We start from the raw sequence: 15,000 nt of genomic DNA on the forward strand, positions 1-15,000 counted from the left end.
TTTAATCTTTCTCTTTTTCTCTCTCTTCCATTGAAACTCTTCCATATCCTCCCGTTGAGAGCACCTGCATGTGCCGTTTACAGAGAGATGACTCGACTCGGCCTGGCGCGCGGATGCATAAACGCTACGACACGTTACTGTCTCTTCGATCATAAAAAATAGCAGGTGTTTTGTACAATGAAACTTCATTTGCCCCTATTATTTCTAAAATTGCAAAATAGTCCAATAAATACAGCATTTTGATCTAATTCAAACACAAAGAACAGCACCTGTCTGCTGCAGTCATATTGCTTTAAATAAGAAAATAGTTTGGAGGAAAAAAGAAAAAAAAAAAAAAAGTCATTGTTGGTATGGCTAAAATTATACTCTGTCATCTATATTTGAATAATGTGAGTTAAGGTGTTGAAAGACACATAGCAAAATCTCCTTAGTGCGATTTAAGCTGATTGGGTAGAAGTGTATTATGTGTTGACAACTTGCAGTAAAAAAATTTGGGGTTCGACTGAAAGAATGCAATGTATTGCTATCATGGTGAATGTGTGGAGTCTGTGTGCGCTTTCTAAACGTAGATTAGGACACAGTTTCGGCAATGTTTAGATACCATTACCTGAATTAAAGCCATTTTTATTCTCTTTTTCTGTGTGTTCAGGATTTAATTACTATTCGGCAAAATTTCAGCTCAGCTTAAATCTACCACAGGAGACTAAATTCATATCTTTCATCTCCTTAAACGTTCTGTATCTATTAGTGACATAAGGAAGACACAGAAAATACAGAAATAAAATAAAGAAAAAAAAAAAGAAAAGAAAAGAGCACCTTTCTGCCAGGAGTTGTGTATTTAAATAATGGAAGTGCCAACATCTCACCAACAGCAAAGAGTCCTCCAGACACTGGCCAGCCCACGAGTGTGTATGGATGATAAAGTCTAGAATCACACTACACTTACCTCTCCACTTCACAATCTAGGTATACTTCTGTATAGCTAATGATAGATTACACGGTATTTAGAGAACAAAGTCAAAAGAAAACCCCCAAACCCCTCCCTGTTTTATTTTAAAAATGGTTTGTTCTTTCTTTTTTTTTTTTTTCTTTTTTCTTGCTTTATTTTTTCATTAAGCACACAAAGTTAAAGCGATAAGTTTTGGAAATTGATTGATAGCAAAACAAACCCCATTCCTAGCACTGCACCAAAACCCCTCCCCACCCAAAAAAAAAGGTTATTTATTTTTTTCCCCCTTTGAGATCTCAAAGAGTAAAGATGATATAAGAACGCATCTCTTCTGCATGGAAGGCCTTATGTACAGCATGACTTTCATCATCAAAAGAAACGCAAAAAAGAAATAAAACCAAAAACAATAAAGAAAGCTGGCTAATGTTCTGAAATACTGAAATGTATGTTTTTCTTCTTCTTCTTCATTTTTTTGTTTTGTTCGGTTTGAACCTAAGATATACAGTGTTAGTCTACAAGAAAGAGTTACACAGATGATCCCCTTTACTATATATGTGTCCTTCCCGTAAATAGCTGTTATTCACTTAGACATCAGTATACATTATATTGACCTGGGATCTGTTGGTCTAGCAGTAACTAGGAAGAGTCTTTTTTTGAACATATTTTATTGTATCTTTTTAAACCAGAAGGTTCTTTGAGATGGAGTCGCCCTATTCTCCTGAGGATTGGTACATCCAGTCTTGTCTCTAGCTCTACCCTGTGTTTTAAAAGCATATGCCACAAAGGACTGGAATCACCACAAGAAAAACACCACAACATCTCTAAATGGAACAGAGGGGAGGCGCGGGAAGAGGAAAGAAAAAGTTTGGGAAAAGCACAGCGGACATGACACATCGAGAAGCTGAACTACTATTTTTTTTCCAGTTGGTTTTTTTTTTGTTTTTTTTTTACATCATTTCCTTCCAATAAAATGTCTTACATTAGAATTATAATCTGTTCATTTACAATATACAATGCTTATAAGAAGGTTGAAGAAATCCCCGGTGCTAACACTAGCATATTTAATTTGGTGAGCAGTATGGATTAACTGCAGAAAAAGACCTTTTCCAAGACTAAAAAAAAGTCATAGATGTAGTGTTGTCCTGCCACCCTACACAATTATGTCCCTCAAGTCTCCTCCCTACTGCTCCTCACATACGGCTCCTCCTTACTGCTCCTCACACACGGCTCCTCCCTACTGCTCCTCACATACGGCTTCAGAGCCAAACACAACGCCAGGGTCCAGATGTATTGTCTGTGGGGGTGGGGGGTGGGGGGGGGGGGGTAGAGAGCTATATGTATGTATTGTTTGTTTTTGTTTGTGTTTTGCCATCCGTTCCTCTGGCCTTCAGGTGTTGTTTAAATAATGGAGGAGCATTAGCACAAGCACAGAGAGAGAGAGAGAGAGATAAGCTAAAGCTTCAAGAGAATGGAGTGTTCTGGACAAGCCTGGCACAAACACACATTGCATACATACGCATCACCAACCTTCACATATCTATTGCTTGGAGAAGACAGCAGTTTCCACCATTTTATATTAGTGTTAAAGCCGGTATATATATATACATATATATATATACATATATATGTGTATATATGTATTATAAAACCCATACACTGGTCAGTTATTAACATAATATGCGAGTAAAGTCCACATGATGATCAAACTGTATATTTACACCTTCCGTCAGAGTAAAAACACAAGAAAATCAGGTAAAATCAATAACTGAATTAGGGAGCGTGCTTCTTTCCTGGGTTTGATACTGTATGTGTGTGTGAGAGCTGGAGCGTCAGGTGGACCCTGAATGAAAAGAGGGGGAAAGAAACCATGAAAAGTGTCTGGGAGTGTTTGGAAGACTTGACAGAAAAAAAACTGGAAAAGGAATCGAAAGATTGTGACTCATTTATGTGGCGAAAGAGCAAAGGGAGAGGGAGAGGAGCAGCTTCTTAACACACACACACACACACACACACACACACACACACGCACACACGCACGCATGCACGCACACACACACACACACACACACACACACACACACACACGCACACACACACACAAATCTCCGTTTGGCTACAGCATTGACAAAAGGCTCCAATGAGATCTCGTGTAATACTGAACTTAGTCAAAACATCATCAGAGTTTGTTTGGTGATGCTGTGAATGATGTGTGTGTGTGTGTGTGTGTGTGTTGGGGGATGGGGGCTTATTGGGTGGGGAACGGGGATGTTTGCTGGCATCCACAGGGTGGATCTGCATCCTTTGGCAGGGCTGGTCTCTTCTCACTTCCGGATTTCTTTGTGAAAATCAACGACAACAAAAAAATTTCAATAGCACAAAAAACTGCATCAGAATCTGAGAAGAACGAGTTGAAAGCTGGTTCAAAGTCTCACTGCTAAATAATGAAAGCAGTCTTTTTGTTTTTCTTTTTTTTTGTTTGTTTCATTTTAACATTTTCCTCAATTATCACATTTTAATCATTCTTAATATGTACGTCAATAGTTAAAAGTACCATTATTGTTAAGTTTCTCGTCATTATTTCTTACAGTTTTATAGACAAGAGGTCCACCAATGGTGGCAGAGAGAAAGTCAGCGTCAGCCTAGCGAAGGGGGCGGTGGCAGCATCAGGTCCCGCCCTCCTCTCAGACCTTGGCCTCCAGCAGCTCCAGGAACAGTTTGTGCATGGGCACTTTGCCGTCCTGCTTGATGCTGTAGAAGTGCTGCACGGCTTTGGTGGAGGTCTGGCGGAGCAGGGGTAGGGTCATGAGGAGCTTGCCTGCCCTGCGCGGGTCCTCGCTGTGCTGGCTGGCCTCGTAGTCCTGAAGAGCCTCGTGCAGAACATCCTGCAGCTTCTGCACCGCCTCCACGTCCTCTATGTGCATGGAGTCTGGAGATACACACACACACACACACACAGTCGGTTAATTACTTCTGTTTTAAATAGAGTGTCTCCACATGTGTGGGAGAGTATGTTCACATACAGCTCTCTCACTGGCTGCATTTTAATTGAGGTCCCATTCTGATTGGTCACCTTCTGAAGACATGTAAATGAATTTTTCCTTTTAAGGCAGTAACCCCCCCCACCAACTGCAGCATGAGACATGAGCAATGGCCATCAAACTGAGATGGAAAACAAGGCAAGGCAAGTGGCTAATTGCTGAATAATTCTGATTTCATAGTTTACTTTGAGAAAGCACAAGGTCGTGAAGCGAGACGGCTGTGATTGAACCGTGCGGTCAGACTCCACATGAGGCAGTGTGAAGGGACACATGTACAGCAGGGGATAAAATGACTGCTCTGACGTGTGTGATGATGGGACAGAGGGCTGGGAAAATCCTTCAGCAGCCATGACTCAGCGTTTCTGTCCCCGCTCAATCTCATTTTTCAGTGACAAAGTGCACACACTGGCACGCTCACGCTCAGACCGTCCTCTGCCTGTGTTTACACACGCTCCTCTGGGTCTGATGAACCACACACACACACACACACACACACACACACACACACACACTCTAGCAAACAAGACAGCAACTCTCATTGTCTGACTGTCATTGTCTGCGGGAAATGTCAAACATGTTCATTTGCATATTCAAAGCCTAACACTGTAGCCACACCCACTGCCAACCAACACTCTTATGTTACCCTATTGTCAGTCCTCTGAGTTAATGCCAAGTAGTGCTCCTTCAGTCAGCCTCCCTTCCTTTCTTTCCCTCTCTGGTCAATGAAGCCCTTGCCAAATAGTGCTCTGAAGCCCCACTGGGTTAAATCAGCCAATGCAAAGATGTTGTTTTTGTCCTGCCTGACGTTTATTAATTGACTTGACGAAGGCCATTGACTCAGTTTCTGCTCAGGTACATCAATCGGAGAGTTTTCCTTCGGGGATAAATTCCTAAATGCATATTGGCCTTTGGCAGAGATATTAAATCAATGTCTAGCTGCAGGTCGATACATACAGCCGTGTTAAATAATAATCATAAGGTCATGTATTGATAAGAAGGTGGACCTGAGCATTAGTGAACAGGGTTGTCTGTACCTTAACACAGTACTGTAAGGCATACATCACCACGCTCATCTTTAACTACACTACTCTACTACTCTAAGTCAAAAGTGTGTATGCGTGTGTGTATGTGTATGCATGTATGTATGTGTGTCAGTGTGTGTGTGTGTGTGTGTGTGTGTGTGTGTGTGTGTGTGTAAATCACTGTGTATGAGTGTGTGTGTGTGTGTGTGAGTGTGTATGCGTGTGTGTGTTTGGCATTCAGACAGCAGATCTCATTCATCAGTCCCCTGGGCCTTGGGTGTGTGGAAAGTGGTCTGTGATGACCTGGTGATCCAAGGCAGGAAAGTGCTTACCTGTCCCTTCCCTGCCGAGCCAGCATGCCCATCAATCTAACTATCACACACAGCAAGCCAACCCCCTCTGGGAAACAAATATGTTTCTGTATTTGTGTCTGCAGTGCCAGATACTATCTCTTTACAAACACCATTTGCCATTCTTATCATCCACTCCAAAAAATAAAAAAACAAATTTCACCAAAGCCTAGACTGTACAAAGGTACACAAAAAAACTATGTATGTATATAAAACCCCCTTGAGTTTAGACTAAAAAACTCCCAAATAACAGTGATTTCTGTCATCTAGGTAATTTGGGATAAAATAAGTTAACAAGGACATCTGAAACTTCATGACGATGCTTAATCATCACTGCAGAAAGAAAAGACAAATGAAAAGAAAAGGTAAATGAAAAGAAAAAAACATAAACAAAAGGTGAGCAAAAATGATAAAGAGCTGAATGAACATAAATAAAAAGGTTATGGGGTCTGTTAGTTTGGACAGATACTCTTATGCTCAAACGTGAACTGTGTGTTTGCAGTCAGAACTAAAATCAAGAAGTCTTGTGCCATTTTAATATATATGGTCTTTCAAAAGAAACTTTCACGTTTGGGAGTTTTGCTCTAAACTTACCCTTCTGAAACCCCATCTCACCCCCCACCCCCCCCCCCCCCCACCCCCGGTTTATCCGTCCAGTGTACCTGTCTCTCCCCAAAAAAGGGAGTGAGAAACGATGAGGGCTCTGAGCTCAAACGTGATGCATGAGTCTCCGGAGAGAACACGGGACGGCACTATCAGAGGTAACCACGGATACAGTCTGACTACACATACCCTTGGACACGACACAGGTCCAGGAGCAAGACAGACGGAGGAACAATTAGACTAAAATGAAATCTTAAAATAACCTAAAAGGTTTCCAACTGCTCCAGACCGCAAATCTGGATTTAAACCAACCAATTTACCAATTTATGCTTTTCACCAGTGTGGGAACCCTTTGTAATGTATAAGGTTGGTTCCGTTTAAAAGGCGGCGTGCTATTGGCCCGGCAGACAGATCGAGAGATTGGAGGGCAGTGACAGGGGACAGACAAATGAGTGTGGAGTAAAACAGAGGCCGAGCTGCCAGACAGACCGTCTGTCTTAGCAGACATCAGCAAAAAGGAAAAGGACCAAGTCATTGTGAATGAATCTGTAGATCTGTCTGAACGAGGCCACGCTAACTTTTTGTCTGTACTGAGCGTTCTCTAATTCTATCGCTCTCAGGAACGGGCGCATCGACAGACCAGATGAACTGTTAATTACAAAATCAATTAAAAAAAAAAAAAAAAAAGACAGAGCAGACAGACAGAAAAAAAAAAAAAAAACGAAAACAGAATTTCTCAAAAGACTCGTGTGCGCTCCCTCCAGGACGGGCTTTGGGCAGAACGGCCCGGTGAGGGCCAGGCCGCCAAACAGTGAGCCGTCATCGGCAAGCGAGCAAAAGCAATCTGCTTTTTCATTTTTCAGCCTGGCTGAGCCCAGCCTGGGATTGATCGTCACATATGGCCCCAGAAAACAAACTGTCAATACCTTGAGCGCTGTAGAATTTGAACAAATAGCCGCCCTCCCATTCAAGCCACTCATTGCGTCCCATTTAACAGATTTTATTGACAGTTTCCTTCTTGTAATTAAAGGGAAAACTACTGGCCGGCAACCAAGATAAAGTTCAAAGATGGGGTCAACCCAAAGGGAGATCCAGGGCCGCGGCTTGACTGCCAATGGTGGACGACATCAGAGCCTGCTATCGACGTGCAGGTGCCTAATGATCAGGCCCCGCTTCACAGGCCCTTTATGCAAATTCTACAAGCAGCCAAAGCAGCGCCTCTGGAAGACAAACACACAGAGGGGGAAGGTGTGTGTCTGCTGTGTGTGTGACTCTCTTTCTGCTTGTCTGCATGTCTATATATGTGACTGAATGTGTGAGTGAAATAGAGAGAGATGGAGAGAGAGAGGGACAGAGAGAGAGAGAGAGAGAGACAGAGGGAGATAAAGAGAGAGAGAGAGAGAGAGAAAAAGAGAGATAAAGAGAGACAGAGACAGAGAGAGAGGGAGAGAAAAAGAGAGACAGAGAGAGAGAGAGAGAAAGACTCTTTGTGGTTGTGAGTGGGATTCTGAGTGATTCTAATGGCAGATTTAAAAACGTCATCCTCACTGGTGGATGCAACGATCAATCACTTAAGAAATAATGTAATCTTAAGTTTCAGTATTCAGAACTTTAAAGTGACAAAGCAAGTAAGCTATATAAGATGTGAACAAGGCAAAGGCCCAGCAAAGCCCAGTTTTGTTAAAAAAACATAAAACAAAAACTACCTGGCAACCTGGCAGAGACACAACCCCTATCCAACTGCTGTACACAGATACCCACCTGAATTAGCCAGTGCGATAGCTTTGAGGGTGACAAACTCCTCTTTCTCCAGCTTCATGGTTTTGTATTTCTTCACCAACTGCAGGATGGCATTGTTCAGGTCCAGCAGGCCGGCCAGTTTGGACTGGTCCTCATCCATGATGTAGTCTTCAGCATAGACCAACTTGTCCTCAAAGGACAGCGAGCGGTACACCACACGCAGGATCAAGATCTCCATCCATGCGCTCTGCAGTAGACTCATCTGGTCTGCTAGTGACAGCGTGGAGAAACCTGAGGGAGACAGCCAATGAAGGGACACAGGTTCAACTCACATGAATGAAACAGTAACTCAAAAGAGAAATGCATTCAAAAGTCTGTAAAACAACGCCGCACACATTGTTGTTGTTGTTGTCTTGTTTTGCTCTGTTCTGTTGTGTTTGTCTGTTTGTGTAACTGTGTGGACACTGGGCTGCTGTGGTGTGGTGACTGTGGCTCAGACTGGTGTGTTGCAGTGTCGGGCGGCTGCAGGGCTTCCTCAGGGAAGGGACGCCTTATCTCACAGAACATGCTGCATGGATCAATGGTGCCCATCACAGCAGCAGAAAGACTAATTGCTAGCCTCAAACTCCTCCTAACCCCCCCCCCCCCCCCCCCCCCCCCCCCCCCCATCCCAACTCTTCCCTCTTTTGGGTTGGAATGCAGAAAATACAGCAGCCTACTCTAACTTCCCACCCCTGTACGTCCACTCCTATGGAACTGGAACAAAGACTACGATAAAACATCACAGCAAATCTGATCTTTTGCCAGTCTGATGCCAAAAACCTCCCCAGTGTGTCCTCACTGTCAGACAAGGCACTGACAGAACCAGACTTTAGAATGGTAGTAGCCGCCATGAACAGCACAATCCAAGTCTTACACATTTCACACCATACCAACAGCTTGATTGTCTCTCTCACTGTTTCTCTCTCGTTACCAATCCACACACACACACACACACACACACACAAATTTTTACCAAAAATCAAGTCTTTTTCAAGATCACTGAAAGATGTTTTAAAGCAAGCAGGAGAGCAGCAGAGAGTGGAATGAGAGAGAGAGGGAAAGGAGAGAGAGAGAGAGAGAGAGAGAGAGAGAGAGAGAGAGAGAGAGAGAGGAGAGAGAGAGAGGAAAAGCGTAGACAGAGACAGACAGCGAGACAGAGAGAGAGGCCAGAAGAGACCAGCTGTTAGGGTGAGCAGTGCGCTCTGCTCCACTCTGGTCTTTATTCTTTATCCTAGCCTGCGCTGATCACTAATGGCAAGCAGCTCATTATGTGTAGGTTTCAGGCTATTGTTTATAACAACTGCTAATTTATTATCCCAAACTGTTAACATCTCTGATCTCATTATGAGCAGGGCGAGAGGCGCTGAGCAGTTGGTGCCTCTCTCCTTGCCTGCTGGTGCGTGAGCTGGAGCAGTGTGCCAGTTGGCAGGGACATCATCCACTACTACTTAATAAAATCATCAAAAGGGATTAGTGGCGAATTTCTTAAGGGGGTCTTTAATGCCAGACTGCAGCATTCTCATCAAGGGCCAGTGTGATGAGAGCTGGCAGGGATAAATATACACTGGCCTTATTCCTCCTGCTCACCATCACTATGTCCTTAACCCCTCTACTCAAAGGGACGCCTTCTTCTGCACGGTAGATCAAGACTGATAAGGTATCGAAAAGACAGACAAACTGACTCTGAAAATGTTACATTGTAAGGATTTATAATGTATAGAGCTGAGAATGATAGCAAACTAAATGTTTAATTTTTTTTTTTTCTGTCTTTCTTCGGAGTGAAATAAAAACGCCATTTTTTGCCCAGTGGGGGTGTAAAAGAATGGAGTGGAAAATTGATGGAGAGAGAGAGAGAGAGAGAGAGAGAGAGAGAGAGAGGGTTAGTTACTAGCGGGGGTAGACGGGCAGTGGCAGATGGACAGAGTCCGTAGCCTGCAGCTCCATCCTGTGCAAGGCCCTTGCCTCCCTCCCATCCACTGCTGTTAGTAAATAATTAGATTTACACATTCCCCAATCTCCACACATCTCTCTCCCCCCAATAATTAAAAGCAGGATGATTAGTTTATTGAGTGGAAGGAGGAGCAGTTTTTTTTTTTTTTTTATTATTGAGGCCCATCAATGATTTTTATCAGGGGCCGGTTTGCTTTTACGGTTGTCATGTGAGTGCAGGCATCCAATTTTTCTTATCTACCTGATTAATACAAATGCTGTTTCAGGACGCATTAATTAACAGATACAAATCTGTGCTCTCATGGTGCGATCGATGAGGGGAAAGAAAAGAGGCATCAATGTGAATTTACTGCTGATGATGGAGAAGCTTCTGTATTGACATTTACACAACCGCACAACTTTAAAAGTTGCTTTGCATCTCCCTTCATTATCTGTCATTGCATTTTTTTGTTGTTGTTGTTGTTCAGAAAAGACGGCTCTTTTAAACTGTGATTACATTTCCTCCTTTGTAAGCGATCTCTATGTGGAGAATAGCATCCAAAAGGCTTCAATTAACATCACCATATTCACCTCCACAGCAACTAATGGACACAGACAGCCTTTATAAAAAACAGCACAGATATCTGAAAATGTGCCCTTGTGATCCAATGACTTATACCTTTAAGAATGAGTAAATACAGAAACAGTTTTTAGCAATGCTTTTGTGTTCATTGCATTGCCACAGTTACAACAAAAGTGTAAAACTATAGACATACATACATGTAGAGAGAGAGAGAGAGAGAGAGAGAGAGAGAGAGAGAGGAAGGCTAAGACACTTGTGAACTTTGGGCTGAGATGGTCTTTTATTTGTGCTAAAGCACAGAGACTTGTGGCTGATGCTGAGGGCAGGGTGCTGTTATCTGATCCAGTGTGTGCTATCTCTCACAGCCTCCTCTTCATTTAACTCTCCCAGCCCACAGCCTGCCTGCTCCGTCCTGTCGCCCTCGGCAACCCGCCTCCCCTACCTCTCCCTCTTCCTCCCGTTCCCTCTCTCTTTCCCTCTCCCTCCCCCCTCTCTCTCCATCTCTCTCTCCCTCCTTCTCTCTGCCTGTGCTGTTCCCCCACTCTCGGCCTGTGAAGTCTATAGAGGAAGTTCTGGCTGTGTCTCTAGGAGGGCAGAGTGATGGGCTCAGTGAGATTTGTGTCTTTTCAGTAGTCCTGAGTGTTTGGGACAGAGCTGACAGAGAGGCTGTCTGAGTGCGTGTGTGTGTGTGTGTGTGTGTGCGCAGACGTGCCAGTTTTAACCCCTGTCGGTTTGGACAGCTTGGCCTCCGCAGCTCCTCACACGGACCAGCCAGGCTTGACGCTCACGTGTCTGCCAAATCTTTTCTGACGGCACGTTTGCACTGCCGAGAGGAGACCGGGGCATAGACGCGCTCATGCACACCCGTGCCAACCCCCCCCCCCCCCCCCCCCCCCCACTTCCCTCAGGGCGGCCTTCATACCACCCCTCCCCAACACTCTCACTCTACACAACACTCCCTGTTTGGGTTCACACGCTCGCGGGGCAAACAGACGTGCTGATGAGAGTGCCACACGTACGTCAGACAAATCGAAGCTTTGTTCAGTAATTCTACAAAGTCTTTGTTTCCACACATTGTCAAGATCATGCAAGCAACAGTATCAAATGACCAGCTCAGCTCACAATTAACTACAGTGATATAACCATGTTGAACGTGTCTCAGACTGGTGGGAGGGATAGGTATAATGGTGTTGAATGTGTTTGAGACTAGTGGAGAGGACATGTATAACAGGGCTGAATGTCTCTCAGACTGCTGAGGGGACAGGTTAAACAGTGTTGAATGTGATGAATGTACACACACACACAAACACACACCAGCCAGACCTGCAGAGCCACCCACACACGCCACTGAATGATGACCCAGTTAGAATGAGATGTCATTCCTCAGTAAGAACAGAAGAAGACTGAGTGGTGTTTGCAGGGATTCCTATCGAAGACTCTAATGCACATATACTAAAATAAGCTTATTCTATCTGAGCTGACCCCTCTGACCCAAAAAGCCACACACATGCTGTGACATCCCTGTCACATCACTGCTGTATCTCAGGGTCTCTGCCCTGCTCAGCATACTGCCCACTGCCATTACTCTGTCAGACAGACAGATGGAGAGACAGACAGACCGATACAGTTATCCATCCACCTGTCGTGCCTCCGCACTGAGCACCGTCTGACAGACAGTAAAATATCATTGAGGAAAATTCAGAGTGTAAGAAGTGGAGTGAGAGGATGAGTAAAGGGGCCCTGGTGTGGTGGGCTGACACACAGTCTCAGCCCACATAGAAGCATCAGTACACAGGACTCTGGGGAAGTGATGACAGCATCGCCGTGGCGACGAAGCGCACCTTTGCTTTTATCACTGCCTGCCTTTCATCTCTCCATTAAAAAAAAAAACAAAACAAACAACACCAGGAGAAAAACCCTAACGCTTTACACACAACCCCACACAGATATACATGCACACACACACACACACACACACACACACACACACACAAATACACACTCACACACCCCCACACACACAGTGAAAAAAACAACAACAACAAAAAAAAAAATCATTAACACAGCCGTGGATGTCTACATCCAGTTAGCGCAGTGGTTACTGACTAAGCAAATATCTACCTTTCCTGACCAAGTGCTGTATAGCAGGATCTGTGATCAAACACACACAGAAACACTCTTAACAAAGCAGAACAGAACGGAGTGAACTAGAATGCTTCTATCAGCCAGTGTGAAACAGAGAAAAGACACACAAACACTTCTTGTTTTGTTTTTTGTCTTCTGTTTTTACATGAATGTCATGAAGGACACTGACTTTTGGGGTAAGGTGGTAAATGATAACAGTGATCAGTTATGATGTGGTAACACAGAAGGCATGCAGGTCAGAGAGGTCAATTCTTTAACATGATGGAGCTTCACTGACCCTCCCATCAGCCAGCAAGACATACATATTAACCACAGCACTGCACACAGCAGTCCCACAGCATATCTATTTACTTTAGAAATGCTTCTCTACTCCCCTGTAACATCTGACCTACCCATACAGAAATGGGATGTTATACACTAATCACATAGTCTGAGAACATGTCTGATTCAAACGCTGGAGATGAGCAAACTGCCCTGCATCCGTTACAGCCGCTTCACGCTGGAGTTCAGTTTCCAGTGCACACAGACATAAAGTGGATCACTGTACAGGCTGTACTGTTCCACTTAATTACAAATGATAAGGAAGAGGGAAAAACTGTGGTGCCTGTTAAAGCTGAGGACCGCAGCCTGTGCATGTCTCTCCCCTGAGCGCCATAAAGACACAGAGCTGGAGATCAGTGCAGCCTGTGCATGTCTCTCCCCTGAGCGCCATAAAGACACAGAGCTGGAGATCAGTGCAGCCTGTGCATGTCTCTCCCCTGAGCGCCATAAAGACACAGAGCTGGAGATCAGTGCAGCCTGTGCATGTCTCTCCCCAGAGCGCCATAAAGACACAGAGCTGGAGATCAGTGCAGCCTGTGCATGTCTCTCCCCTGAGCGCCATAAAGACACAGAGCTGGAGATCAGTGCAGCCTGTGCATGTCTCTCCCCTGAGCGCCATAAAGACACAGAGCTGGAGATCAGTGCAGCCTGTGCATGTCTCTCCCCTGAGCGCCATAAAGACACAGAGCTGGAGATCAGTGCAGCCTGTGCATGTCTCTCCCCTGAGCGCCATAAAGACACAGAGCTGGAGATCAGTGCAGATGGACAGGCAGTAAAACTGTGCAGGAGGACAATGAAATACCAATATCTGCATGTTAATCACCTCTGTCGCCAAAACTGAAAAATCATCGTTCTCTCACGCTTACATTTACAGTCATTCTCACTCCCTGTCTCCACTGCCTGTCTGTCTCATACTTACACTACAGTCATCCTCACTCCCTGTCTCCACTGCCTGTCTGTCTCACACTTACACTACAGTCATCCTCACTCCCTGTCTCCACTGCCTGTCTGTCTCATACTTACACTACAGTCATCCTCACTCCCTGTCTCCACTGCCTGTCTGTCTCACACTTACACTACAGTCATCCTCACTCCCTGTCTCCACTGCCTGTCTGTCTCACACTTACACTACAGTCATTCTCACTCCCTGTCTCCACTGCCTGTCTGTCTCACACTTACACTACAGTCATTCTCACTCCCTGTCTCCACTGCCTGTCTGTCTCACACTTACACTACAGTCATTCTCACTCCCTGTCTCCACTGCCTGTCTGTCTCACACTTACACTACAGTCATTCTCACTCCCTGTCTCCACTGCCTGTCTGTCTCACACTTACACTACAGTCATTCTCACTGCTGTTCTCCACTGCCTGTCTGTCTCACACTTACACTACAGTCATTCTCACTCCCTGTCTCCACTGCCTGTCTGTCTCACACTTACACTACAGTCATTCTCACTGCTGTTCTCCACTGCCTGTCTGTCTCTCAGCATGTTCTGGGCTGGAAAATGTCACACAGTGATGTGCACAGTCAGTGAACAGACAAAGGTAATGGCTTAGCATGTTTTAAACACACATAACCCACATAAGCAACTATGAGCCTTATCCTGGCAGCACCATGAATGGGTTGAAGATGAACCAATGGGAGTTAACCTTAGCATGGGAGGACAAAGGTTCTTTGGGTAGGCCAGTGTTTACTGCTGTGTTGTATTCATTCAGTCCTTCCTCTGTCTTTTTGCCTCCATGAATGACATCAGCCCAGGAATGATAGCTTTTCTATACAGTTCTTATGAAGAGCGTGTGTATGTGTGTGTGTGTTCTCTGCCCCTCTAAGCCTCCGGTTTTCAGAAATCAGGAGTTCAGCAGGGAGTTTCTCAACAGCCCTGAGAGACTTGCCTCAGACTAAAAACAGAGAGAGATAACACGGTCAGTTGTTCAGACGCTATTAGTTATTAGACTAAAAACAGAGAGAGATAACACGGTCACTTGTTCAGACGCTATTAGTTATTAGACTAAAAACAGAGAGAGATAACACGGTCACTTGTTCAGACGCTATTAGTTATTAGACTAAAAACAGAGAGAGAGAACACTGTCAGTTGTTCAGACACTATTGGTAAATGGATTGAAAACAGAGAAAGAACACTGTCAGTTGTTCAGACGCTACTGGTAAATGGATTGAAAACAGAGAAAGAACACTGTCAGTTGTTCAGATGCTATTGGTAATTGGATTGAAAACAGAGAGAGAGAACACTGTCAGTTGTTCAGACGCTATTGGTAATTG

General features: G+C 44.5%; 1 protein-coding gene across 7 annotated transcripts in view; it reads right to left on the minus strand.

The window, feature by feature from the left end:
• Nucleotides 1–3,630: 3,630 nt before the first annotated feature.
• The window catches only part of esrrga (estrogen-related receptor gamma a), a 64,605-nt gene continuing 53,235 nt past the window's right edge, over nt 3,631–15,000 (minus strand). For all 7 annotated transcript variants that reach the window (XM_030772919.1, XM_030772904.1, XM_030772912.1 and 4 more), the window contains 2 exons: nt 7,724–7,993; nt 3,631–3,875 (listed from right to left, as the gene is read on the minus strand). In XM_030772919.1, the coding sequence (XP_030628779.1) occupies nt 3,631–3,875; nt 7,724–7,993 (515 nt within the window). The remainder of the gene's footprint in view (nt 3,876–7,723; nt 7,994–15,000) is intronic.

Source organism: Chanos chanos, chromosome 1 (genome assembly GCF_902362185.1).
Source record: "Chanos chanos chromosome 1, fChaCha1.1, whole genome shotgun sequence".
NCBI lineage: Eukaryota > Metazoa > Chordata > Actinopteri > Gonorynchiformes > Chanidae > Chanos > Chanos chanos.